Here is a 23,884-nt window from a genome sequence, read left to right on the forward strand (position 1 = left end):
GAATTGCAATAAAGAGGTGGATGTTTTACAGTCGCGCTTCTTATTTTACTCTTCCATCTGATAAGGAAACTATTCAGTTAATTCGTTATTTGTTGTCAAAGAACTACCATTTTCAAGCACTTTGCACTTTGCAAGCACTTTTAAACACATTAAAATCATATAACTGCACTCATTTAATCCGTCAGCGCACTGCTGGGGACATGCAACAAAATCTGTGACCACAATCAAACTGAAGATGTTGTACTTACACGGCATTTTGTGGGACACACGGGGACTTCAGCAGCTCGTGAGAATACAATAACATGACATATTGTAGAGCTGCAGAGGAGACACCAGATAGAGAGAGAGGTTGGAATGATAGTTTTGCAGGATAATACAGTTAACGTGTAAATCAAAGAAACGTATGTTGCCGTACGACCTACAGTAACACCACACTGGCTCCGTGGGGGGACGTCATGACAGCTTCTCTCTCATGTGCCGTTTATATCGTCGTAAAAACCTGTGGGTTTTCTTTTGTCTGTCCCTAAACCCATGTCAGAACTTTGATTTGGACATAAATCCACAGGGTCAGGCACAGGAGCAGAGCTGCTGCTGCTGCTGCGGCCAACAATAAACAAGCAGTTAAAGTGTATATGACTGTGCAATAAAGGCTGTAAGTGGATTGTGGTATTACACCTAGATTGCACTGATCCATTTGGAGGCGAGTATTGTACCATAAGTCAATCTGATATCAAGGGACAATTAGTGCGCCTTAACCTTGCATCAGGTTAAGTGATGCCAAATAACCTCAATTGGAAAACGATGGTTTTCGAATGAGCCAAATGGTTTAAAATAAAAATGAGGAAACGGCTTAAATGTTGAAATTCATTCATTAAATAAGAAATAAATCTCTGCCAATTCGTGGATCTCCGATGCTGTGATCTTCCATTCGCCGCAGCTTAACAGTGGCCGCCCTGACCATTTAGTTAATTCCACTCCAGTAATCAACCTCTCTGCATTCACTTGTCTGGCCATAAAAGTCAATGGCAAGAAACAACAATATGCACAAGACAAACTCATTACCTCGGCCCAGTGTTTGGAGGTAAACACAGAGAAGCTAACAGCCCCCAGATAAAGGAGAGAGCAGACAGTTAAAGTATTCACAGTCAAATAAACCAGCTAATTCCCCCAGCTAATGCTCTCCACAAGAGCATTAGCTGGGGGAAGGATTGTTATTGAAGAGGAAGTCAGAAACCTCAAAAGTTTTCCTCTCACCTTTGTCACTTACATCAGCTTTTACCAGCTGCAGTAATGTCAGGTAAGACGTGTACAATTGACATGATCTTAGACCAATAACAAATCACGAGGCTGGAAATTTACCCGCACACCTCGAAATGTGGCCATAAAAGCTTTTCTCCTCATGGGTAAAAACCACCTATGTTTCCATTTGCATCACGCACACACACACACACACACACACACACACACACACACACACACACACACACACACACACACACACACACACACACACAAACACAGATAGACAGACAGACAGACAGACACTCGTACAAACGTCCATTCTGGTGTAAGAGCAATCTCCCAGGAGAACGTCAGACTCCTTCCTGTCATCACAGAGAGAAAGGGGGGGAAATGATTATGCATTTTTACTTAGCCTTATCTCCACCAGAGTGGGGAAGCCACTAATATGAACAGAGTGCTTTTCACGTAGCCGGGTCTGTTTGCACGGCTCTGGGGACAAAAATGGGGGGTTGATGGCTGCCCGCCACCGGAACAGTACCTCATGAGTATAATTGGCCCAAAAAGGGGCTACAAAGTGTCACTTAGTAGGCATGGGATGACGGGGACGTTTCATGTCGTGATAATCTTGACAAAATAAAAGATTGAGATTCATGATACAATTATGATCATTTGGTTTTTTAAAAATAGACATAGGTTTCCTCCCTCAAGCCAATCGGAAAGTAACAATATATTGAAAGACTACGAGGGGGTGTGTCTCTCCTGTTAGACGGTCTATGGGAAAATTAGCTTTTACTTTCCACGTGATTAACAGCAACATTTTCCTGACGTCCATACTGGTCTAAACCACTAGTTTCAGGTCTTCTACAACAGCATTATGTTTTTGAACGGGTCAGGGATTGGCACCAGGAGCTCTGTGACCGTCACATGGAGGACAAAGAGGTAGACCCTCCATGTGAGGGTCACAAATGATGGAATAAATAATAATAATAAATAATAATAAATGGAGGAATGATTGAAGTTAGATGGTTATGTATCAAGACAAGTGTATTTTTTAGCAGCAAAGTTGTTTCAAAGAGGTACAACCACGAGTCTCTTTTGCACAGAACAAGAAAAAGTCTGTTCTAAACTACCGTAAAAGTACTAGCTAGCTAACTAGCTAACACCTACAAGTATCTAACTTTAGCTGCATAGCTACAGCATAGCTACAGCATAGTTAGCTATTAGCTCATTTTGAAAGGTTGCATTTGAGACAACCTTCTCATTCACAATGAAATGTTTGTTTACAATGTGAGACATAAGGTTGAACACAACATTCACATAGTTAATTGGGTTGAGTTGGTTCTAAGTGATTCTAAGTCTTTTATTGGGTTAAGTGTGTTTTTTATTTTACTCCGATTTTTCCTCAGATTGAGCTCATAAGCAATATGACGTGTCTCATCAGGGTTATAATTAGTATTAATATTATAATTATACATACATATTTAAAATTGCATCTTTTGCTGGGTTTTTATGACAATACTTATGACCTTTTTGATTCTTGCACCTCGTAAATATACAAAAACAAACAAAAAAAACTAACCTTTTATCAGAATAATGTCTGCATTGGAAAACACTCAAGGATTTGATGTCATGATGGTGTCGAGCCATCCAGCTGCAGGTAAATCAGAGTTAGACAAAGGTTTAATCGTTAGATGTCCAGAAAGTTGTAATATGACATTGTTCAAGAGCGTTGGTGTGCTTCAAAAATCTGTCAAGAGTCTTACTCACTTGTTCTCAACATTCCAAGACATAATTCTGCAGCACGACATTACAAGACAAAATGACTTGGGAGAAGTGAATCAGTGTGTTCATGAGTCACAGTGACCTGGACAGAAGCAGCAAACAGCTGATATCCCACGGCCTGCAGGCGGTGGAGATCTCAGGTCTCTGGGGGAGTGACTCGTGATCTCATCCCGATGGACGCCAATTACACCGAACATGAAATCCACGTGTTCCTCATTTCTGTCGATCTGTAAATGAAGAATATGCTGCGCCCACCATCTTAATCATTATCGCAGCAAATGAGCAACATGTATTTGAAATGGTTGTCTGTCAATACTTGTCCCAAGTGTCGCGGTTAATCTTTACAAAGATTTTACAGTACATTTTCGCTGATGAGGGATAAACCAGAGGAGAATCAGGTTGTTGGAGGTTTGTTTTTCTCGTTTTCAGCCGGCAGCAAATACAATCACTCCTATCTATCACTTTGACTCTCTGGCTTAAAGGTGTGTTTGGAGACTGAGGCCATTTATCAGGAGCATTTTTTGAAAAACATGTGGTTGTGACACTGAAGTGGCCTGGAGTGCAAGTGAAAAAGAAAGAAGCTGATGCTCGAGTGATGTGCCACAGAAATATGAACACATGAGAAGTGTGATTCAGCCAATAAACTAACAATAAATAAAATACTAGCATACCTTATAGAATTCCCTTTGGCAATGTTTGTTGTTTATACAAACACAAATTAATATACTTTTGCTTTGGCAGCAAACTTTAGTTACCTTGGTTCTTTTTCCATTTTCTGATAGTTCCAACAAATTACATTCTAATTGCTGTTGGACCATGAATTTATGGCAGCACCACGTCTTAAAAATCTTCATTATCACACCCAACTCCTCCTCCATGTCCCCGTCTAACCTGCCGGCCATCGCCATGTTTCCTTTAAGAGTGAGATGAATGATGTTAATCATGGGAGCTCGGTGCATCCCCCCAACTCCCGCTTGTCCTGCTATAATAAAGCAGTCTGTCGGCCCCAGTAATTACACTCATCTGTCTCCGTCCTATGAGTGAACACCAGACTGGATAACAGCTTCACGCCATGGAACCTTTTCTGGCAGCGACGTCGAGAGCCGGAGCACAGCATCGATAGAGAGGACGCCTGAAGGCAGAAGAAGTCTGTACATACATATACATGTTCACAAGACTTTCTAGAATGACAAAGAATTAACAATTACTTCTTTTTTTTATTCGTTTGAAGACAACAGGTGCTATACACATGATTTATCTGCCACTGCAGTTTCCCTTCAGAGTTTTATTATTAACTATAAACAGAAATTCACTAAAACAAGTCACACCACAAACATAAATAGTAGGCTTGATTAGAAAATCTAACTTTGAAACAAACTCATTATATAAAAAGGTATAATAATATATACAATACACATGAAAGAAAAACTACAAACTTAAAATTCTGACAAAGCCCAAACACATAATCTTACAGTATCGCGGCTGACTTGTTTAGCCACAAGTGCCTTTTTTTGTGTTCCACTCTCAAAGGATCATTAAAGCAGCAGTAATATCTAATTGAAAAGAAATAAACAAAACAAAAAAAGTCTCAGTCCAACTTATGACAAACAGGTGGCTCTCTTAAACAGCACCCGTTTCGTTCTGTAGTAACGTCTCCACCATCTTGGGTAAAAAGGCGTCCAGGAAATGAAAGAAGTTATTAAAAAGACCTGCATTGTCACTGGTTGGCTCTAGGTGGAGCACTGCCTTTGTGCTCTCCGTCTCACCCACCACCTGCGGCTCGACCTTGAACTCCAGCGGCTCCTTGAGCTCTGGCTCTTTCTCAATGATGTGAGCCGTGACCCGGGACTCCACCTGCACACAGCTGCCCTCCGGCCGCATGTCCGGGTCTTTGATCAGTTCTCTTCTCACTTTCCTCCTTCCAGCCCACACCATGTGCCTCTGCAAACAGGTCCAGGCTGGGAGTTTCGGTTTGCCTCTTCTCGTCAGCCTTTGCTTTTTGCCTTGAGGTGACACAGAAGTGTCTATGTCAGGAGACAGCGGCCTCTTGGCACCGACCACAGCTGTGCCCGCGGGGCTGGCTTCGTTTTGGGATTCGACGCTGTCATAGCTGTCATTCAATGATGTGCTCAGGGAAGACGAGGTTGTCTCCATTTCCTCTGCAGCCTTTACAGCCCAATCCTCTGAATCCGTGCTGAAATTTGTGGGAGGAGTCACGTGACACCTGAGAACATTTTTGAGAACACTTTCCACAGCGGCGCAAACCTTCTGAAACCAGAGCAGCCGGAAACCATCTCCCGCCGCGTGCAGCTGATTACGCAGCGCTTCAGGGAGAAGCGCTGATTTGAAGGGAACGCTAATGGTCAGCTTCTCCACTTTGGTATGCGGGACTTCCCCATGGGGGGTGAATAAGCGCACCAGGCCCCACGACTTCCCTTTGGTGGATTTGCGCTGGTACTGCAGGCTGCGGCAATACTTCTCAGCCTCCTGGCACTCCTTCTGGAAGCAGCGCTGCGTGCGATCATTCAAATTTCCGGCTACGTTGTGGGACAGTTCAAAAGGGTCCAGGAGATTTAAGGGGCCCAGTTTGGGACTATGGTGATGGATCCTACTGGGCTCTTTCGTGGCCTCCTCGTCTTTATTCTTGCTCAGGAAATCAGTGATAGGGAAAGTACGTCCTTCCCTCACAGATATGACGCTACCAGCAAAATCAAACTTAGCATAGAAGGAGAAGAAGCCAGAAAGCAGAGTGCCTTGAAAGAGAAAACACAATTTTGATTTGAAATATGGCCTAAAACGTTACGAAGACAAAAGTTTCAACTCAGCTGATATTGAAAATGATTGCAATAAAATGTCAGACAGTTCAAGACTGAGTTTCTCTCCAGAAAGAACGTTGAAGAAAGTCGTTAATGGTGGCTTTAAATGTCTTAATTAGACTGGAAACTGTCACAAATCTGAGGCATAACATTTAAACACGGTCACGAGAATGGTATCACTATCATTATGGAGTTACTGCCAGTCCCATTTATGTTTTATTTCAGATTTAAAGTAACTTTCTCAATAATATATCTCACATATTTATTCTGAATTAATCTCACTTACTGAGGCTCTGTGTATTTTTGCTGATGGGCACTGCAATAGGCTGAGTGGGGAAGGTGCAATTCCAGCCCTCAATCACACATTCTTCCTCTTCACCTGCAACAACAAGAACAAACAAGACGTTCAAGTAAATGACAAAAAAAAAGTTGAAAGGTAACAAAGTTTTGAAAATCTAAACAATTCAGATGTTATTAATAATATAATGTAATATTAAACAAAATACATGCAATACAACCACTTCAATTTACCAATTAATAAAATAATACGTCCATGTTGGAAATGTCTCAGAGAGGATAATAACTTCATGGTGTCATTGGGTCATGTCCCATCTTATTTTTAATATATCACAGCAAATATATGAATGAAGGTCGACCTTAAAAGATTAGATTGCAGATCAAAGAGCAATCATAATAAAAATCACAAATTAAAGTGTTCAGGCGTAAGCGAAGGGAGCAGATGAGTGGAGCACTTACAGGCCATGTCTTTGAGTTGGTCCACTGTGGAGAGAACAGGAGGCTCACAGTTCTGCAGGTAGAAGATGATCAACAGCGTCAGGGCATAGTTGTTGAGAAGAGGACCGGCGCCGCTGGGATTACCTACACGTCACAGAGCACAACATGTGACTGGCAGGAAATCAAATACTTTTGAGTTTAATTTTAAAACACTATGTTAGTGCCAAATGAAAACCAAAATAATAAGGAATGAGTTTGTTACACTGGTGTACATCTACAGTTAGACAGTCTTTCACTTATGAGCAATAAAATGATGCATAATTGTTTATAATATTCAAGGGATGTTGAGTTCATGGCAATAAAAAAAAGGTTGTTTCTCTATACACGCGTGTGTCCTGTAGCCTGAATGATAAAATTAGCCTTTGAGTTGAAGGTCATCTTAATGACTCTCTGATTAATGCCAATCATCCTGCACAAGTGCCTCGTTTAAAGCTGCGTCGACAGCCATGATGGCAACTGTTCATCAAATGGAACAAAAGTAATCATCAGAGTGCTCTTCAGTGAAGAACATGATGGTTTGACGTTATATCAGGACAGTCTGTCCGTAACGTTACAACAAAAAAATACTAATAGGAATATCTACGAGTGCTGCCTCCATTTTATCACATCACAAGAACTAAAAACCAGACAGTAAAGGTCAGTGAAAATCAAGTAGATCCCAACATCACAAAGAAATACTGATGTTCTAGTGACATCTGTTGAGCAAACAATGGAATGTCTCGCTGTGATACAAGTTTATTTTATTTTACCAGCCAGCTGTTTCTGCTTGGCCCAGTAGCGGATGGTGTACACCAGAGGTCTCAGTCTGTCCTCAATCCCTGAGCACAGCTGGAGGAAACGGGTGTTCCTTACAGCCAGTCTGGTGACAGACACAGATTTAAGGGGAAAAAAACACAGAAAAACAGTTATTCTGCTGAACGTATAAAGATAAAATATACAACTGCTACGGAAATCAGCGTCTGACCTGTTGTTTAAAGTGATGTCCCCTTGAAGGTTGAGTTCACGGTGATGGAACTTGACCACAGGGAGGCGAGCGCTGCTGACCACGTTTACTTTGTGCACGCTGGGGACACAACGCTTTAGGATCATAGACACAAGGTCCAGGACCTCAGCCGGAGAAGCCGTGGACAAGTCAATGTCAGACAGGATGGAGTCCTCCGAGTGACCGTCGTCTGACATGCCCTCCCCTTTTTCCTGAGAAAAGACGAGAGGAAAGAGAATTCAAATTCAATGCACACCATCTCTCCACTATCCAATATATGCTTATAAATGGTCTGGGTTTATTAAAAACATCTGACCGGTTCTGTGGTGAACTTGGCATGAGCCTGGAACATCTTGGTTTTTTCCAGGTCCAGGAAAAGGTCCAAGTCGCAGGAGTGGACGCCGAAAGTGTTGACGGATGAACCAAATGGGACAATCTGGCTGTCTGCCACGCATACATACATAATATAAAAATGTGAGAGAACCAGACTTTCACACACTGATAATTATAAACGAATAATTCAGAAAATGACTATGCGTGCGTGTGTGTGTGTGTTTGCACGGGTTACCTGGAAAAAACTCAACGAAAACCTCTTGCAGCAGTTGAACCAGCAAGCCTCTGGTCTTCTTTTCATTTTCTCCGAGCTGAAACCGCTCGACAACAAACTGCATCTGTGCATCGACCTGAAGGAGAAGGAAGGACAAGCCACCTTGATATCATACATGCATGTGCACGCTATAAAAACACACATAAAACTATTATAAAAAGGCTTCTAACACATACAATCTTAAACCCAACACCTCACTTAATTTGTAATAAGCCTAACTTTATATATAGTACGACTACTTACAGACACCAACTGACACAGTTGAGGTTTGAGACGGTCGAGAACTTGTTTGTCGGAGTCGCTCTTCTTGGGAATCAACTTGAATTCTTTCTTCTCTCTCGGTTTGATGCGCAGCTTCAGGCCCTTCATCTGGTGCTCGACACAGGAGAGGGTGGCCTGTATGCTCTCCTTCTCGCTGAACTGCACGATGGCGTACAGACCCTGTGAGTGCAGAGAGACACGTCACAGTCAGAACACACTGAGGTTTTATCACTACATTTCCACAGGCCGGCCATCAGTGACGGGCACTGTAAGGGTTTTAACAGCAACTTTTAGGACTGCACCATGGAGTGAAAATGTACAATTAAAATGATATCAACATAATAATATACGTCACAAAAGATACATAGACTAAGCTGTGATGAATGCAGATTGTTCCCTATACACGTTTTCTTTGACCAAGAACTTTTTTTTAATAGATTTTATTTCTTTCCAATGTGGCAGCCTAGCACACCAACTTAAATCCCACTTCATACTGCACCACCAAACTAGTTTATGGGCAGAGAAATGAGAAGAGTTACTGTACTGAAGTTTCCCTGTTATAGCATTATTAAGAGCTGCCTGACCTTGTCTTTGTCCATGATGACATCTGCGACTGAGCCAAACTTCTGGAAGTACTCTGCTAACTCTGTCTGAGAGACTTCAGGCTTGATGCCACTGACGAACACGCTGTGCTCCTCCTGGGTCTTCCTCGAGTGTCGCACAGTGCTCAGTGTCTGGTGTTTGCGCCCCTTCACATGCTGCTCCAGACTAGGAACTGTAGGACATTAGAATGTGAGCAAGGCTGACACAGCAACAACAAATATCATGACAAATCGTTTCAAGTCAAGGGTACATGTTTTTTTCTAGTCTATCACAAAGTTTTCCTCAGATGTTCGTAATGGACCCGCGTGACGCTCGGTTAGCTTAACGTTACTTACGGTTCGGTAAATTGACATTGCAGAGTGTACATTGAAAGCCTTTCGGTGTCGTTTTAATGTCACTGTTTGACTCCATGACGCCGAGAGATAAAACAATTTAACTTTAACGGAGGAAAACTGAGCATGACATGTCCTCAGACAAGTCTGCGGCCGACTGTGCTGCACGCGCCTCTCAAATCTCCCTCCAGCGTTGACCAAACGTTTGCCCACAGTCCGTCTCCTAAAAGGATCCGGGTTGTTCTATCGTTGTATTTCAGTTCCGATGTACATTTTTTCAAACGGGTTAAAAATGGATCCCGGGGTAAGTAGCAGTACTGCTATGGTTTAAATGTAAATGTTTCACTCAATTAGTCGTCTGTTGAATCTAAAATACAGATTACAATTTAGTCATCTTATTTAAAATGTAAGAGTAGAAGCAAAAACACTTTTTTAGCTAATTTCATGTATTACCCATTTAATGCTTTCAGCTCACATAACTGACAAAATATGTAAAACATTTTTTTTTTTACCAATAATAGGGTGTTTACATGTGTTACCTTTCAAACCACTGAACATATGCATTGAAGAGACATTAAAACACCAGTTTGTCTAAAAAATTTAATAACCACTTTTTTCCAACCACAAACACAACAGTTGCACATTCCAACAAATTAACAACATACAACTTGCCATAAAATAAAGGTTAAGATTCCCTGCATCTTGAAGCAAAGGAGAGGGGGGGGAAAAACCGAGTGCTTCAATTATAGGTCTATAAAACTACTCTCTAAATGCCATAAAATTTAAAATATAGAACATAAATCAAGAAAGTCCTTGTGATTAAGAATATATATACAAGTTATTTCTTGGCAGATCTTCCTCTTCGGGTTTTCAGCTGCGTCTCGGCTTCAGCAACTTTCTGAGGTTCCACCGTGCTTGAGGACTCCAACTCAGCCACCTTTGCCCCCCGCCTGCCTCTCTTGATGGGCTGAGCTTCGACAACTTCGTCCGAGAGATTCTTATCTTGAGCTTTGTCTGTATCGATTTTGCTTTCAGCTTCAACTGGGTCAACAAGTTTTGACTTCCTGCCTCGAGCGGATTTCAATGGCGTTACTTTTGCGATCGGAAAGACTTCCAATTGCGGTTTCCACCGCACAGATCTTTTGGTCATTTTGGCGTCTTCTTCTTCAGCCTTACCATTTAAATCTTCAGAAAGACTTGCCTGGTCACTGCTCACTTGTGTTTCCTTCGATGCGGGTTTCGCCGATGCCGCCCGTCTTCCCCTCTTGACGGGTTCGACTGATGCTGGAACTGATGAATCCTGGACAGTGGGTTCTGTGTTGACATCCTCAAGAGGAGGAGCGGCACCTCTGCGCGCTCTCTTAGCTGGAACGACTTGTGAATCCTCACTTTTCACAGATGTTTTCACCCCTCTTCCCCGGGTAGTCTTAATGACGGGAGCATCTGGCTCAGCGTTTTTCTCTTGAGCCTCTGGCAGATTGTCAGATTCCGCCTCTGGTGCGTCAACAGTAGCCACATCCACTTCAGCGGTTTCTTTTCCTCTCCTGCCCCGTTTAGGTTTCTCTGTGGACTTGACAGCAGGCACCTCTTGGTCCTCAGTGGCTTCCCTCTCAGTGCATTGCTTGGATTTTCTTTCTCTCTTGGGTTTTGCAGTTACAATGACCTGTTCACTCACCTCCTGTGGTTCAGGAACAGATGAAGCTTCAGCCTCGAGAGGGATAGCCATTTCAGCTATTTCTTCTCCCGTTGATTTTATGTTGTCTTGTTCCACTTTGATGTTTTTTCTTAATTTTTTAACTGGCTCTTGTACACCAGAAGTCTCGATTTCTTTCTCCTCTTCTTCCAGTTTTGCCTTTCTTCCCCTCTTAGCCCTGGCTGGGAGTTGAGACACCTGCTTGTTCTCCTCGGTAACAGCTGTCACTTCTGCAACTTCATTTTGTTTAACAGCATCAGATTTTGCCTTTCTTCCTCGAGTGGGCTTTACAGCAGTGGGAATGGGCTGTGGAGGATCTGCTATTATCTGCTCATCAGCCACGACTTCGGTTTTCTCCATCTTTGGTTGAGATGTCTCCACAGGCGTTTGTTTAGCTTTCCTCCCTCGCTTGGGCTTCACAGCAGCTTCTTCAACAGTGGATTCACTTTCTTTCTGATTGTTATTTACCAGGGCCTCTTCAGGGGATGTCTCGGCCATGGGTTGTGGTTCCACACATATCTCTGGGGCAATTTCAGGTTTATCATCACAGGTGCTTTCTTGGGATTTTGCATTTCTGGTTCTCGTCTGTCTGACAGCAGGTGGTGCAATTGCTTCAGTTTTCTTCCCTTTTCGTCCTCTTACCGGAGCAGCGACAACAGGCTCTTCTGAAAGGTCAGTTTCCTCCGGTTTGGATTCTGGCAATTTTGCTTTGCGACCGCGAAGAGATTTTTTCTGGACGACGGCTGCATTTGCTTCAGTGTCCACTTGGGGTAAGCTCTCGGTTTCAGGTGCCTGGGGAACAGTCTCTTGGACATCTGCTGATGATTTGGTCTCATCAGTTGTTGGGGGCATAACGTCCAGCACGTCAGTGCAGACTTCAGGTGCAACTACAGAAATCACAGAGCAAAATGGAGACGAGGTTAACGCAAAGTCTTAAAATTACAGTACATCAAAATGTGAAAACGGCAGCTCTCCTTGAAATGATTATACATTACATACCTTCATCAATGGCAGCTTGGGAAACACCATCACTGTGAGCACAAGGATCATCTTGCTTTTCTGGCACAGACCGAGTGGCTTCGGGTTGTTTAGTTTTTCTTCCTCTCTTGGGCATTGAGACAGCTTTTTCCTCAGGTGCTGCACCATCATTTACAGTAAGGTTGACATCTACTGTGGATATCTGTTTGCTCTTAGGCGTTTCAGGAGCAGCCTCTGGCACCATTTCAGCTTGATCATCAGAAACTTTTTTGGCATTTCTTCCCGTTTTCGGCTTAACTGCAACTTTAGAAGGCTGGGGGGCACTTTCTTCCTCTGTGACATCAGCGTTCTTTCCGTCGGTGGTCTTTGTATTTCTGTTTCTCGTCTTTCTAACTGCGGGTGGTGCTGTGGCTTCAGTTTTCTTTCCTCTTCCCCTTCTGACTGGGGCAGGAGCAACCAGATCTGCAGGCCGTTCAGCCACCTCTTGTTTATTCTCTGCTACTTCAGACTCCACTGGTGCCTCCATCTCTGTGACTTCACCAGTTGTAATCTCCATTTCTGGTTGATTGTTGGATAAATTCTCAACTGCTGCATCCACTTTGGGTGGTTCCTCAGATACATCATCGGTAGCTGTGGGAGAGACAGTTTTCATGGCATGTGATGATGGACCATCATCTCCACTCAGCAGAGCTTCAACAGCTTCTAAAATAAAAAAGGAAAAAAAACAAAACATTGAGTTTATATTTGCAGGACATGCCCTGATATTCATTCACTTCCAGGACACAAATTAAACAATTAAAGGGGAGTCAACCCAAGAATCGAAAAAAAAGAAAAGGTCTAATTTTCACTCCATGTTTCAGATTTAGTTTTACATCTTCTAAAAACAAGAAATGGCACAAAGATTTATTAGTTTACCTTCTGCCACGCTGACATGAGAAGTATCATCAGTTGCTTCTGGTATATCGTCCTGTGGCTCCTCGATTACTCTCTCGACATCTGTAAGACACACCATTGGGGGGCTCTCCACATCTTGGTTCATCGTGTTTTCCGTTTCAGATACAGTGAGGCTCACATCACCAGCCTCTAAAGCTTTGGGAGTGTTGGCAAGTTTTCCTTGAAGGTCTTCAACAGCTTCAGGCTCCTGCTGTGGGGTGCTGAAAATTCTCTTTACTCCACTGAAGCACTCTTGTATTTCTGTAGGCTTCTGCTGTTTGGGAGTTGCAAGAAGCTTTCCTCTGAGGTCTTCAACAGGCTCGGCCTTCTGTCTTGGTGTCTTCATGATCCTCTTCACTCCAGTGAGGCACTCTTTTTGTTCAGGTTTCTGCTTAGGAGTTTTCAAAATCTTTCCCCTCAAGTCCTCAACAGGCTCGGCCTTCTGTCTTGGCGTCTTCATGATCCTCTTCACTCCAGTGAGACACGGCAGTTGTTCTGGCTTCTGTTTTGGAGTCGTTACAGTGGTCGGCTTCAATTCTGCACTCTGCTGTTCACTGGATTCAGGGTGAGTCTCTGAATCAGAGATCTCAAGGGCAAAGCTAGATTCTCCATCGCCGTTTAGGAGGCGTTGCACTGCTTCACTGTTGTATTCTCTGCTTTTCACTGTAGATGCTACACTCAGAGGCGACACAATCATTTCTCCTGTAAAATAAATAGCATATCATTAACAAACTCGTAAATATTATGAAGAAAAACCCATCTGTGAATGGGAACTTATAATCTGCACCACGTAGTCTTCCAGGTTTATGATGACGGTGATCACCATAAAATGTGCATTTGTGAAATAACTTCATAACACACTGTACCTGGCTCCTCGGGTGTGTTGAGAACCGACGGTTCGACAACTGACGCGCCAACAACTCTCACTGGGGTCTTGGGGGCACTGCAATCGATGACAGATTTCCGCTTCCTTTCATTTACAGGTGTTTTAAACATTTCAGAAATACCTGAAACAACAAAAGTACAACAAGAACATGTCAAGAAACAATAAATGAATTAAGTCCATAGGCCAGTGCAATAACCAGACCAGAAAGGTTTTTATTACCAGTCAAGTCTTCATCCATTTTCATGTTCTTTTTTGAGAGGGCAGCATTGACGACCACTTTTGGTGCAGCACCAGTCGGTTGCAAAAGCCTTTGTTTGTGAGCTTTGCCCACAACAATGGTCACAGGTGAGTTGGCGTGCCCAGTGCTGACATGACCATGGAGTTTTCTTGCAGGTGTCTGGAAAAATTAAGAAAAACATTAATTGCAGTCACTGCAGTAATGGTGCCCAATAGAGATCAAGTAAGTGGCTTAGTCATATTAAAAAAAAAACATTGATATTTGTCTTAAAATGGCAACAGAATGGAATTTTAAATGTATGTATTTCTTCTCTAACTCTTTACAATGTAGCTTAACTCATGTAGTATATAGACATCAAGGAAGAGGAATATACAAAGATATTTAAGATTTTTAGTTAAATAAATAAGATTTTATGAAGTCAACACATCAAGCAAGTGATGGGTTTTATTTTCTGTAAATGTAAAATGTCCAACAAGGTAACAACACAGTCTTGAAACAGCCTCCTTTACCTGCATTTTGGGCACAGCCTTCTTTGTCGTTGTTTTGACGACCGTTTTTTTGGCTGGGGCAGCAACTTGAGCCTTAACTTGTCCAAATTTCACAATGTTTGCCCAGGAATTTTTGACTGAAATGAAAACAGAAATATAGATCAACTTCATTCTTGATTAATTATAAAACAGCCTTGAAAGTTACTGCACATACAGTAGCACATGTGCTTAACAGTTTGGGTCTAACAACTGTGACAATTGTTCATAAAAAAAATAATTAAAAAGATGATTGTTATAATGTAAAGGGTGTTAAAATAATAAATCTACATACACTTCATTGATGCCCGTGAAATGCCACTCCTCCGCATGACCTTTACAGCACTCTTGGCAACAGACGGGGTCTTCTTTGCGTTGATCTTCATGCTCTTCCTCTTCAGAGGAATCTTAGGGGTCACAGTGACTGAAGGCATCTGGTCAGAAATGGCACCTTCGGCAACTGGAGATGGAGTGGTGATGTGCGACACAGAGAAGCGCCCTTGCACTGTGGGGGTTTTACCTGGTGTTACAACAACAATGGAAATTTCCCTTCTTGCCAGTGGGAGTATCTTTGTACACTGGACTTCTGCTGAGTCTTAGGCGTTTCAATTTTGGTTGAAGGAGACCGTTCTCTTTTCACAGGAGTCTTGGAAACAGGCGACTTGGATTTTGGTGATTTCTTTCCAGGAGATGCTGCCTTGGGAGATGGGGACCTTGATTTTGGGGTTTTCTTTCCAGGAGATGCTGCCTTGGGTGATGGGGACCTTGATTTTTGGGGTTTTCTTTCCAGGAGATGCTTCCTTGGGAGATGGGGTCCTTGATTTTGGAGTTTTCTTTCCAGGAGATGCTGCCTTGGGTGATGGGGACCTTGATTTTGGGGTTTTCTTTCCAGGAGATGCTTCCTTGGGAGATGGGGACCTTGATTTTGGGGTTTTCTTGCCAGGCGTAGGCGTTGCATTTTTGTTGTTTGGTGACTTTTTAGGTGATGGAGTCCCCTTTTTCGCCTATGTCAAACAAGATAAATTTTGCACATTATTACAAATATCTTTTTTTGTATCATGTAACATGTAGATAGATACCTGAGTCACAATTTTACCTTAAGGAGGCCGATGGCTGACGCTCTTCTAAGGAGTGACAGCTTGGGTTTAGGGAGACATAAGCTCCTCCGTGGAGCGGCCCCCTTACGTAATGGAGAGTCAGGAGGCAGGCGCTTGTCAAATAACTCTGGACTCAAGTGACCGCCAAAGGAAACACGCTTTCTCTTCATTTGCGATGTGTACAATTCCGCTCCAAGTTCACCGCTTTTGCGTTTTTTGGGCATTTCCTTAGCTGAAAAATTAATTGTTACAGATTACGTGATGGATTTTGCCAAACACATCACACATGCTTGGATTATTGTAAACACAATAATCAACACAAAACGTGGTACAAATTAATACCACATTTCTTTTTAAATTTACCTTTCTCTGTTTTTGCCAAAATCCGTGGTGATACTCTTTGAGTTTGAGGTGTGCTGGGAGCAGATATTTCTGGCTCTTGCTTCACTGCAGGTTTGGCTGGCGTGGCCTCCTTGCTTTTCCTCCTCAATGGTGACTTGGGTGGGGTTTGCACACACACTTGTTCGACGACCTGTTGCACAGTAAACCTCTGTGGGGTTGCGCGGTTTCTTCTCTGAGGTGAAGTTACTTCAGACTTTGTTGCGTGATCATCTTCTTTCACTGCAGGACCAGGATTCTCAGTAGAAAGCTGGAGGGACCTCCTCTCCTTCTTGACAGACTTTGGGGTCCCCTTACCAACACTTTCAACCTCTCCCTTTGTTTCATCAGCTCCAGAAAAGACTTTAACGTCATCTTTCATTTTCTTGGCTTCTGTAAAAATGACAGGTTTGTCATTTTTCTTGACCGACCCAGGTTTTGGAGTGCAAAACCTTGATGTCGGTGTTTGAAGCAGGCTGACAGAAGAAGACTTCCTAGGGGTCTTGACATCTAGAGACTTTTTGATCATTTGATATAGATCATTGAAGGGGGAGTTGGTCTTGTTTTGCAGGAGGCTATCATCCCCTGTGGACTCCACCTCCACTGTGTTCTCCAGGGATCGTTGGATGTTGCCATGGTTAGTTCCATCTTTCAATCAAAAAAAAAAAAAACTTTGCATGAGCAACTAGCACTTGACAATTCAAATTAAATTAAAGCATTAAGAACTAGGCTACAGAAAGATGATAGGCCCCAGATACCAACTGACAGATTATACAAGAACACTTTCACCCATTCACCAATGAATACATGAATTGTGCAGCAACCCTCTTTATTTACTCATAACCAAAATCATGTAATCTCACCTGTGAACACTTCTGAGACCCTCTTCTCTCCTGGTTCAGCAGTGACAGTGTCCACCACTTGTGGCTCTTGAAGAACCTAGATGTAAAAATATAAATAAATGTTCCATGACTGAAGCAAGAGTCTGCAAAGTCAATAAAAGACTTTTTTTTGAAAAGTAAATTACTTTAAGGGTTTTAGTTTTGCCTCCTGTAGAAGACCTCTTCTTAGGTGTTGGCGCTGGTGGATACTCAAACCTAAAATGACAAAAAACTATAAGCTTTTGAAGATGCGCGTCTTATCAGTAACAATAACTGATATTTTATGCATATGAATAGAACATACCTGAAAGAACGGTCAATAATTGTTATCACATCTCCATGTTTCAAACGCTCCGACTGCTGCAGAACTTCTCCATTGACCCGGGTTGGATTCACCGAGCTGATATTTGTCAAAATGACCTGGAAGAGATGGACATGATTTAACCATTCCAAATCATTTTGCTCATTTTCAATACAAGTTTCCTGCTGGCAAATCACACTTTATCATTGTACCATATTGTTAAATTTGGTCATGCTCAGTGAAGTTGATTTACCTCTTTATTTTCATTCAAGTCAATTCTGCAATGCTCTTTGGAGACTTGAGGTAGCTGAATACGAATGTCACAGTCAGGCTTCCTGTTGGAACACAAACAAATATGGCCACATGAAACCTTTAGCAGCATGCAACGTGAATACCACAATGTTTACAGGCAAAAACTGGTTTTGATTCAGCCCAGTTGAACACAGGGAAGGATGAGTGAGAGCTCATCATCCCATACATGCCCATGATTCTTAAAACACAAAATGGCAACACAGAACAAAGCAGTAATGTTGGTAAAAGTTCTTCTTCTCAACAGCACGAGGGGTCATTTTCTGCAGTGGATATTGAAGGATTCAGAAAGTTACTATACAAGCTGGAGAGCCTATAAGTGTAAAAACCCTGTGATGGACATATTTTAGTCAAACACTATTGCCTGCACAGCACTGGTATTGGTTGATATTAGCTTTATAATATATTATCCTATATCAGTAAACATGCCAAGACACCTCGATTTAACTACAAAAGGTAAAATAAGCTGCCCTTTCCTTGACTTCTATGCTGGCACCCTTTTTTTGCATAATGTATACCTACATCTGCTGTCACATGAGTAAAAACACCATGTTCATTCCACTACAGAAGAGACTAAATGACCTCTACAATTGGGCGTGGGGCTTGGTATTGATTATTGGCACAAAGTCCAATAGTGTGCATCGTGGCTCTCTGTGTGAAGTGAACCAGCTGCTTCTGGAAGTCCCAAAGCCTAAACTAAACTCGACTTTGTTTTTGTGCTTTTCTATTTTACTATTTTATCTCCAGTGCCTTCATTCTGTATAGCACTTTGGTCAACCACTGTTGTTTTTAAATGGAAATTTGAGTTTAATCCATTGAGAGTACAACGCATAATGGATGGGTGGACTTTACCAACTGCTGTTAGTAGTTAAACACATACATACAGTACATACATTTAAACATTAAGCAGATGCTTTTATCCAAAGCGACTTAGGAAAATGGAATAAACTACATAGAAGTAGTCTTAGAAAGAATGATGGGAACCGTGGACTGATAGAGGGAGAGTGCAAGTAAAAGTTTTAAATATGACATTTACTGTATGTAAGTATCAAAAGTAACTCTCTGATGTAAAATTCACTTGAATTAAAAAGTAATTAAAAGAGTCAGGAGTTAGGTAGGATTGGGCCATGGTAGCTCAGTGGTAGGGCGAGACTCTGCTAGTTTACGTGTCAATATTGAGCAAGACACTTAACCCCATGTTGCAGAGTGTAAACGGGTATGAAAGATGTGTGAGTGGGTGAAAACTGTTGTGTAAAACAGCTCATCAAGACTAGAAAACGACCATCTTTTCTTCTGACTTTATTCAGTAGTGACGAGTAACAGAGATACTTCAGGGAAATGTAGTTGCAAAAAATACAAATAACGTGCAGATGCGTGAATTCTGTACTCTGTAAGTAGAGTAAGTCAGTATTTGTACTTAGTTACATTACAACACTGATATATAGGGTTTCATTTGCAGTCCGTTGTCGTGTGTTTAAAGACTGTGACGTGGGCAGCTGTTGGCCCGCCTTCAAATCAGATGAGTTTTTACAGCACCTCTGACACGCGGTCGTGTAAAAAGACATGCAAAATGTGGACTCCGTCACAGAATGTTGCTTTGTCGACTAAACAAGAACACATATATATATATATCACTTAAAACCTACCTGATGACATGACATTTAAATAAAAGAAAAAAATATGTCAGTAAAATGGTAACTCACCTTCCAAACAAGCATGTTGCAGTGAGAGGAAACTCGGTGCCATCGCCTCCACTCCTCTTTATCACGACTATTTTCCCATGTAATGGCATTTTCGTTACTTTACCTGGAAACGTAAGGAAATAAATATGTCAAAACTGCAACAGCGTCAACTGGATTACGAGACAAAACAGAAAATATTAGCCTGAATGTAGTAACCTTGCATTAAAACATTAAAAAAAATGCAAACTCATTGATTAGCTAGTTACTGTTACTTGACGAATATTAGCTCACCGAACCGAACCAAACGAGCAGGTCGTAGAAGTTAAAACACACAACACAACCCCACGTGTAGTGTCGCATTATCACTCGCGTTTATTTAAAGTCATTCAAGGCGATTTGGACGATGAAATGCACTTAAAATGACACGAAAACTATATCGTGAAATATAGATTTTTTTTAAAAAAACGTGCGTCATAGTAAAATAGGACCGACTGCAAACCTTGAATAATAAGTGCCACGGCCTCACCTGTAAATCCGTTCAAAGACACATCGGCTTCTTTAAATCCATAAAATTCGACAGGAATGTGTCGAAGAGAATTTTATTCAACTATAAAATCATACCAGACTAAAAGTACAGTTGGCTTCTTGCCGCTAACTACGCGGATCGTGGACGAGTGGCTAACGTAAATGGTTAATAGCGGAACCTTGTAGTATCTCGTCTCCTCCAGCTTTTTACTACTTTAGTATCACTCCGCCAAACTACACTTACGAACTAACTCTCCCGAAATACACGGATAAGCTGGCCGTTTTGTGAGTCAGTGTATGATTTGTTTATGTTGCTTTATTTTAAAATGTTTGTTTGTTGGCCTTACTGAATGTGTCTTGCACTTGAACAAAATGGACTATTTTGTTTACGATTTTGGCGGAGCAACACCACATCGGTGAAGGGACTGTAGTTTGAAAATGTTTGAAATTCCGCGCGAAGGGTTGTGATTGGTCTTAACGTCACTGGCTACGCAGAGGGGCGGGGTTAAGTACAGGCCAATCACTGAGCTTCTTTGCGAGAACGACTTGAACTGTAAAAGAACAATAATGTGAAAGTTTTCTTTCAATTTAAAACACTTAATGTTGATATGATTCTTCAATTGATCAATAGTGTCTAAAGAATAATTTAAATTATCTGTTTGAATTTTCTAAGGATTTATTTCATTGACATATTTAAAATTATATAATTACATCATATCAGAAATAGATTATCTGTATTTATCATCTTTGTTATTCAATATTGCATCTCCATCAAGAAAAGCAGTCTCCCTCATATTAGAACACATATCCAAATGTTGTTGTATGTTCTTGATGATTTACTGAATCCAGAAGTAGATATTCCTCCTCTTTTACAATATCTTTGAGTAAAATGTCTGTCTGGCTACCCAATAAAATTGAGCTAAAAGTGAATTCATGTCACAGGACTGCCTTATTAAAATAGCCTATGACTACTTCATATACTTATTAGGACTTAAAATCTCAACAAATCCAAACATTTTGTCTGAATTACCATCAAAATGGTAACCTTACCAAAGTGCCTATATTCTTAATGAGTCCGTATACACAATATTCACTATATTTATTTACGCATCTACCTGCAACATGCAATATTTCTCTGGCCTTCATTCATTGTATGTAATGTCCATAACTTTTTCTGTACATAATGCACATAGACTATAGTTTTACCTTTCTTTAATCCCTTGTTTGTTTGTTTGTGTTGTCTAATTTTGCTGTCTGCACATGTCTGTCTTAACGGTTTTTGCTGCTGTAACAAGTGAATTTCCCCTTTGAGGGATAACTAAAGTTTATCTTATCTTAAGACTAGCGTCAAGTACAGACTTAATGCACATAACATCAAGTAGAATGACTCTTCTGTTATCCTAGATACAAAATGATTGTTGGTGTCTTTCAAATCTATCTGTGAATCTACACTGAGTCTGTTTTATTAAGATTATAGAGCAATAGTAAATGGTTCTTGTTTACATAATTCCCTGCAATGGACTTTGTGCATGTATCCCTTTAGCTGAACAGCACCATCTAATGGCTACAAGTGATAATTACCAGCTTGTGGCAATCGCTACAACATAAAATAAAACACTAGTAAAGGACAAACAAAACATTTTCTGATATAGGTTAGCGACAAATATCAGTGAGGTTGTAGCTGCTTATTCTCTGAGACTACAACATTATTCAGTCCAGTCGTTTGGTATTTATCAAGTAGGTAACGGCATAACATACAATCTGGCTGAAGAAGAGGGAGTTTACAGCGGGAAAATGTTTTGTTTTCTTTAGTCTGTGATGTATCAGCTATAGGACTGTCTGGCAATATATTGATTATCACAGAATGGCTGTATTGCAATATTATTGGTATCATGGACCATGTATCACTTACCGTATCATTTGATACCTTGTGATTCCTACTCCTATTTGGACGTGGGGGACTTTATTATTAGTCTCTTTGTTGCTATGCTTCTAGAAAGTTCCTCAGCAGTGGAAAAAAAAGCATCACACAAGAACAGCGTTTAATAATTATTAAATGTTCATTTTTATTTTTTTATCTTTTTTTTGTTGGGTTTTTTTTTCTTCTTTTTTTCAAAGTCGCTTGATAATCTTGACAAAAATTGCAACATACTCCATACTTCTCAGACTGACGGTGCGTCTGTTGCTATTCCAGATTAGCCGTGGAGGGAGAGGGAGAAAAAAAAGAAAAAGTTGTGCGCCGTTTCTGGACGTGAGTGACGTTCTAAGAATGATGGAAAAAGCAGCTTTGACCGTACAAATGAAAACAAAAACAAAAAAGAGGACACACCAAACGACTCCACGCTGGCGTTGTCAGTGTCTCTCAACGCAAAGTCCTGGTCCGCCAGGGCAAAACAAAAGTGAGTGATTGAAGAAGAAGTCCAGGGGCTCAGTAGCAGACGTGTGTTTGTGTGTTTTGAGTGTGCATGTGTGATTGACGGACGGACGGACGGACGGACGGGGGTGCAGCACAGAACATTAGACAAAGAACAGGCCAAGCACAAAAACATGATTCCTTCCTGAGACATTGGCGTGTGTACAGTAACGATGGTCTAGATGATGACGGCGTGTGTGTGTGTGTGTTGATGGCGATGAAGGCGTTTTTGGCGTAAAGTGAGTCACAGGGTACGAGGTTTCTCTGGATCTGGCAAAAAAAGTCACATATTGGTTTCTATCACAGGGAGATTTTGTGAGGAATTGATTCAACAAATATCACATTTGGGACCTTCACCTGCCTGACCACTGGGGGGCGGAAGGGGGGTATTAGAGGGATTACTACAATCTAGTTTGTTTTTTTTCCCCCCCATCCACTACAGATTATGGAACCACTTAATACAGTGTGTGTATGTACACCTCTCTTCACATTTGTTTACCTCTCGTTGACGCCGGGCTGCTGTAGCTCACTTTAATCCCACGAGCTACATGTAGCATCTAGCTCACCATTCTCAGCCACGCCATCTCATTCTGCTACATGGCCCAAAAAAGCTATGCCCCGACTGGAGTGCTACTTTGTTATCTATCATATGTATAAAAAAAAAGAAGAAAGAAAAAAAAGTTGTGAATGGGGGCGGGGCCAAAGTTGAAAATGTCCGTGAAAAACCACATTCTGAACAGCCAGTGATTAGTTAAGGGTCTGTCCAGTATTTAGTAGGACACAAAATATGAAAGAACTTCCTTCAGTAAAATGTGCTTAAATTGTCTTTCTTTTTTTTCCTTGAATCACAAAAAAAACCTAGAAACACAAAAACATAAAAGGTATTCTTTAAAAAAAAACAGGTGAAGCCTAAAACTCTTCATAGTTTTAAAGAAATGAATACAGCTTATATACACAAACTCAAAGGCTACTTAAAATACACCTTAATAATGAATCTTCATTAATTTGATTTCTTGAAAGGACCTGTGACCATATCATACAACCAAGTTCATACAATCATTTTCTTTCCATTCTCTTGGAAGCAACAAAAAAAAACAAACAAAAAAAAAGAAATAAGGAAAACAAATCCGACCTGGAATAGTACATGATATTCTTTGTGACTTGTTTTCTGTGCACATTTGTGTATGTGTGTGTGTGTGTTTGTACTGTACGTGTAGACCGGAGAGAGAGGTTATGTCATCTTTTGTGTCTCGTTAAATCAGGACGATGTGAGGAAAAAGCCCGAAACCCCCCTCTCCCTCCCTCCCTCCCCCCTCCCTCTCCCTCTCTCAATACTCTCATCGGGTATGAAAAGATTCAAACAGTGAAGCAGTTCAACAATTTTCTAATCTCAGAAAAAAAACACGTCCTCATTTTTCATCGACTCTGCCGTTCCCCTCCGGACACGTCCGTCACAATAACTTTTTTTTTCTATATATATATATTTATATATCTTTTGTACGAAATCTGTTTTTGTTTTTTTTTTTATTTGAAGTTGAAAAAAAAAAAGAGAAAAGACCCAGAGTCTTTGAGGAGGAGGGTCTCTCTCTCTCTCTCTCTCTCTCTCTCTCGCAGTCTTGCCTCAGA

The 23,884-nt window shown here is 41.3% G+C and overlaps 2 protein-coding genes across 2 annotated transcripts; both read right to left on the reverse strand.

Annotated features, from left to right (window-relative positions):
- Nucleotides 1-4,221: 4,221 nt before the first annotated feature.
- tut1 (terminal uridylyl transferase 1, U6 snRNA-specific) lies at nt 4,222-9,622 on the reverse strand. The gene is made up of 10 exons (XM_044013983.1): nt 9,424-9,622; nt 9,070-9,260; nt 8,468-8,665; nt 8,186-8,300; nt 7,934-8,061; nt 7,600-7,829; nt 7,385-7,494; nt 6,597-6,719; nt 6,127-6,219; nt 4,222-5,777 (listed from the first exon to the last, which is right to left on the reverse strand). Exons 1-10 carry the CDS (start codon nt 9,497-9,499, stop codon nt 4,645-4,647), a joined length of 2,397 nt encoding a protein of 798 aa, XP_043869918.1. The 5' UTR covers nt 9,500-9,622; the 3' UTR covers nt 4,222-4,644.
- A 384-nt stretch (nt 9,623-10,006) lies between these two features.
- Nucleotides 10,007-20,028, reverse strand: mki67 (marker of proliferation Ki-67). Its single transcript, XM_044013987.1, has 17 exons — nt 19,847-20,028; nt 19,342-19,444; nt 17,583-17,664; nt 17,333-17,448; nt 17,175-17,244; nt 17,011-17,086; nt 16,133-16,795; nt 15,769-16,001; nt 15,470-15,676; nt 15,257-15,420; nt 14,968-15,221; nt 14,658-14,773; nt 14,130-14,307; nt 13,891-14,031; nt 13,007-13,726; nt 12,113-12,793; nt 10,007-12,000 (listed from the first exon to the last, which is right to left on the reverse strand). Exons 2-17 carry the CDS (start codon nt 19,428-19,430, stop codon nt 10,259-10,261), a joined length of 5,532 nt encoding a protein of 1,843 aa, XP_043869922.1. The 5' UTR covers nt 19,431-19,444; nt 19,847-20,028; the 3' UTR covers nt 10,007-10,258.
- Nucleotides 20,029-23,884: the final 3,856 nt, after the last annotated feature.

The sequence above is a fragment of the Solea senegalensis genome, linkage group LG18 (genome assembly GCF_019176455.1).
Source record: "Solea senegalensis isolate Sse05_10M linkage group LG18, IFAPA_SoseM_1, whole genome shotgun sequence".
Taxonomy (NCBI): Eukaryota; Metazoa; Chordata; class Actinopteri; order Pleuronectiformes; family Soleidae; genus Solea; species Solea senegalensis.

Bases quoted from the DNA above. Each gene is read 5' to 3' on its own strand.
- tut1 (XM_044013983.1), bottom strand. From the start codon at position 9,499: ATGGAGTCAAACAGTGACATTAAAACGACACCGAAAGGCTTTCAATGT. The intron at 6,720-7,384 runs GTAAAATAAAAT...TGTGACGTGTAG, and splicing joins CAAGCAGAAACAGCTGGCTG to GTAATCCCAGCGGCGCCGGT. The intron at 6,220-6,596 runs GTAAGTGCTCCA...TTGTTGTTGCAG, and splicing joins CCAACTCAAAGACATGGCCT to GTGAAGAGGAAGAATGTGTG.
- mki67 (XM_044013987.1), bottom strand. From the start codon at position 19,430: ATGCCATTACATGGGAAAATAGTCGTGATAAAGAGGAGTGGAGGCGAT. The intron at 17,245-17,332 runs GTATGTTCTATT...TTGTCATTTTAG, and splicing joins ATTATTGACCGTTCTTTCAG to GTTTGAGTATCCACCAGCGC. The intron at 14,032-14,129 runs GTAATAAAAACC...TTGTTGTTTCAG, and splicing joins AATGGATGAAGACTTGACTG to GTATTTCTGAAATGTTTAAA.